The 4,133-nt window shown below is 36.4% G+C and overlaps 1 protein-coding gene across 2 annotated transcripts; it reads left to right on the forward strand.

The window, feature by feature from the left end:
* The first annotated feature begins 1,235 nt into the window (after positions 1 to 1,235).
* On the forward strand, positions 1,236 to 3,275 carry LOC106315804 (protein AUXIN RESPONSE 4). Of its 2 annotated transcripts, none has more exons than XM_013753631.1 (2): positions 1,236 to 2,520; positions 2,907 to 3,275. In XM_013753631.1, exons 1-2 carry the CDS (start codon positions 1,348 to 1,350, stop codon positions 3,105 to 3,107), a joined length of 1,374 nt encoding a protein of 457 aa, XP_013609085.1. In that variant the 5' UTR covers positions 1,236 to 1,347; the 3' UTR covers positions 3,108 to 3,275. The 2 variants fall into 2 exon arrangements, with proteins under 2 accessions (XP_013609085.1, XP_013609093.1); XM_013753639.1 differs by having other exon boundaries at positions 1,236 to 2,503.
* Positions 3,276 to 4,133: the final 858 nt, after the last annotated feature.

Genomic DNA, 4,133 nt, shown 5'->3' on the forward strand with positions numbered 1-4,133 from the left:
AACCTATGTCACATAGTTTACAAGGGTAGATGATACTTCCAATTAAGAAGGAAAGTACAAACTTCCAATCACTTGGTTTCTTTGAAAAACATCCAAAGTCTGTGAGTGTAGTAAGCCTCATCAAATAGCTTATCTCCAGGGATCCTTAGTACCCTCTCTTTAAAGTTATCCATCTCCTTCTCATTAGATCCTCTCTTTAGATGTTTAGGAATCTTCTCATTCTTTCTCCTTGAAGTCTGTCCCTCAGTAGCCTACTCAATGATCATAGGCTCTGCTGTTGTTTAATGATGTTCTGTGTTGATGTCTTTGAATGTTGATATGGGCGTCGTCGTGCATTTAGCTTAGCTACATCGATGCTTGACAATCGCACTCGATATGTGAGAGGTGGCTGTCGATCGTTGCTCGGCTGTTGGTGTTGATTGTTGTGGCATGTTGGTGTCGATCGGTGATGTCATGTTGGTGCCGATCGATATCTTCTGTTTTGAAGCAGAATGGCATAGGCGGATACGGATGTCGAGCAGCAAAGTCTAAGTGTTGCTCGAATAAGACTGTTTCACAAGATCCTACTAGTTCTGCAGGTAGTGTCAATCAGTGCTCAGCTAGCGGTGTCGATTGACACCATTGCGAACTGCTGAAAGACATGGAACTCTCGACGTGGAATTCTCTTTCTTGAACTTTTTTTTTCCTTCACCACTTGCCATAAATCATCATCTATGATGGCACTCATGTGGTGCTTCTGTATCTCCTCTCATTTTTCTTTAATCAGTGCTTCTTGTCTCTTAATAGCTTCTCATATCTGAACCACTCGAGTCTCTAATTTCTTCACATGTGTGCTTAAAGCTTCAAACTTGTCGTTCATGTTGGTGTAGACATCACATATATTCCCATTGAAATCCAATGTTAACTTCTCCTGACTTTTAGGAATCTGAAATTTGTTTTTTTTTTTTACTTTTTTAAATATATAAAGTATAAAAGCTTTTTGCCTCTTTATTAAAACATATTTTGGTCTTTTTCTTTAAAGGTCTTTTTTTTGTGATAGAAACTTTAAATTGTTTATTTGAAAGAATTATCCTTATATTTATATATCTAGGGTATAAATTTTTTTTACCTCTTTACTAAAACTCATTTTAGTTATTTTTTTTGTATTAAAAAAACACTTAAAAATGGTCTATGGGAGAAAATTGTCCTTTTTTGTTTGAAACACAATAATAATGACACGCTAGAATGATGTTTTTCAAAGCACACTTTCCTCTTTTCACGTTTACTGAGAAAAGTCCTCTGAAAGACAGCTCCACTTCTCAGTTCTCACTTTCTCCCTCACTCTCTCATCTTCCAAAGCTCTCTCCAATGGCTATCATTACAGAAGAAGAAGAGGAAACGAAAACCCTAGTTCCTCCTGGGAGTAAAGAATCGATTACGAAGAACCCTAAACCTCAATCTGAAAACCCTTTTCCTTTTTGGTTCTACTTTACAATCATCTTCTCACTCGCCACTCTCCTCTTCGTATCTATCTCTCTCTACTCTTCTCAGAACGATCCCAGATCCTGGTTTCTCTCGCTCCCACCAGCTCTCCGTCAACATTACTCAGATGGAAGAACAATCAAAGTCCAGGTAAACCCAGACGAATTACCAATCGAAGTATTTGTAGCTGAATCTGGTCCGGCTCAATCGGAGAATGTGATAATCGTTCACGGGTTAGGGCTTAGCTCGTACGCGTTTCGAGAGATTATCCAATCTCTTGGATCTAAAGGGATTCATGGTGTAGCTATTGATTTGCCCGGGAATGGATTCTCTGACAAATCGATGGTAGTGGTAGGTGGAGATAGAGAGATAGGGTTTGTGGGTAGAGTTAAGGAAGTTTATGGTTTGATTCAAGAGAAAGGCGTTTTCTGGGCGTTTGATCATATGGTTGAGACTGGAGATTTGCCTTACGAAGAAATCATTAAGCTTCAAAATTCGAAACGGAGAAGCTTGAAAGCTATTGAACTAGGGAGTGAAGAAACAGCTAAGGTTTTAAGTCAAGTGATTGATACTTTGGGTTTATCTCCTGTGCATTTGGTTCTTCATGATTCAGCACTTGGGTTAGCTTCAAACTGGGTTTCCGAGAATCCCCAAAGTGTTCGAAGTATAACGCTTCTTGACTCCAGTATTAACCCATCATTGCCCTTGTGGGTTTTGCACATACCTGTAATAAGAGAGGTCTTGTTAGGGTTTTCGTTTGCTTTCAAGATGCTAGTGAGCTTACGTTGCTCCAAGGACATGACTTTATCGCAAATCGAAGCTCATAGGATACTTTTGAAAGGAAGAAACGGGAGGGAAGCTGTTCTCGGTTCGCTTAAGAAGCTTAACCATAGCTTTGACATTGCACAGTGGGGTAACTCAGATGCGGTCAATGGTATCCCTTTGCAAGTGATTTGGTCTAAACAAGTGTCTGATGTATGGAGCGAGGAAGGCGAACTTGTATCTAAGGCTCTTCGAAAGGCAAAGTTTGTCACTCATTCAGGTAGCCGTTGGCCTCAGGTTAGTGATTCATTGGACTGTATAGTCAATTTCTAAATAATGACTAAGGGTACTATAATAACCACACCATATTTAACAATATAGATCGTCATAATCAATTATCATTGAGCTTTAACTTTAATAAGATCTGGTTGTTCTCCTGTACATTTTTTTTTTTCTTTTTGCATAGTTTTGTTTTTTATCATCATGCTCTCTCTATTATAGCCTCTATGTTTGTGTTGCTTGAGTTGATTCATTTGTGGAATATAAATGTGCATGTTTTTGATTGATGAAATTAATCTGAAGTTTTACCTTCTTATAGATTTCTTACTAGCATGTGTATCATAAAAGGGTGTATGTATCTTAGAATAATTACACAAATTCAATATTCACTGTTGCTGATTCAGGAAAGCAAATCGAGCGAGCTTACAGGTTACATTACTGATTTCGTTTCTGCGTTCCCGATATCCTTCAAACGGGTCTCTGAAGAACCTATCCCAGAGAAAGTGCAGAAAATATTAGATGAAGCAAAGGCTGGTGGGGACCATGACCACGCCCATACTGGTTACACAGATGCTTACGGTCTTGGTGAGGGATGGACTACTTGATATGGTTGGAGTTCTTGATGCTTGTTTAAGTTTATGACTACTCGGAATTTTTTTTTACTTTTGTTTGAATTCTTAGATATTGTTATATAAACCCGTGTGTTTCTCAGCAAATTTTCAATTGGAAAAATCTACAATTCTAAAAATTGGTCATAAACAGTCATTCGAGTGTCATGATTTAGGCAAAAACAATGTTTTCCTTTAACTTTATTAGAGTGCGATTGATAACAGCTGTAATATAAGTGGTGCGGAAATCTAATTTAATAAGTTTTATTCGTTACGCAGGATAAGTATGATTCTGATTAAAAAGTAGTAGTGTGATTTTGATAAGAAAATATAGGGCTGGGCAAATAATCCGGATCCGAAAAACCGAACCGAACCCGATCCAAAAAAGTAGTATCAAATCTAAATCGAAATTGACTAAATATCCGAATGGGTCTAAAATTTTGGTATTTAAAGAACCGAAACCGAACCCAATCCGAACCGAAATATTTCGGGTACCCGAATGTATCCGAAATAGATTATTAACCTATATATTAATTATTTTTTAGATATAATGTATATTAAAAGATATCCAAAATATATTTGATACTTTTAACGTATCCTAAATACTTGAAAACATATACAAATAATCAAAAGTAAAGATCTTAAATAGTTAAAGTATACTCAAAATACCAAAAATATTTAAAATATTTATTTATTCTCTATCCAAATATTCAAACAAAACCAATTTATATGTTAAGTTTAGCAATTTTGACATATGTTATTCAAATTTATATGTAATATATTATTTTGTTTATAGATTTTGAGTATTTTAAAATATATGATGAATTTTAAAATTTTAAAAATAATTTAAATGGGTTATCTGAACCCGAACCGAACCCGCAAAGATCCGAACTGAACCCGAACCGAAATTTAGAAATATCCGAATGGGACTGAATTTTTTTACACCGAAAACCCGAAACCCGAATAGATCTGAACCGAACCTGAATGGGTACCCGAACGCCCACTCCTAAGAAAATAGTATAT

This window comes from Brassica oleracea, chromosome C1, assembly GCF_000695525.1.
Source record: "Brassica oleracea var. oleracea cultivar TO1000 chromosome C1, BOL, whole genome shotgun sequence".
In the NCBI taxonomy this organism is placed as follows: Eukaryota; Viridiplantae; Streptophyta; class Magnoliopsida; order Brassicales; family Brassicaceae; genus Brassica; species Brassica oleracea.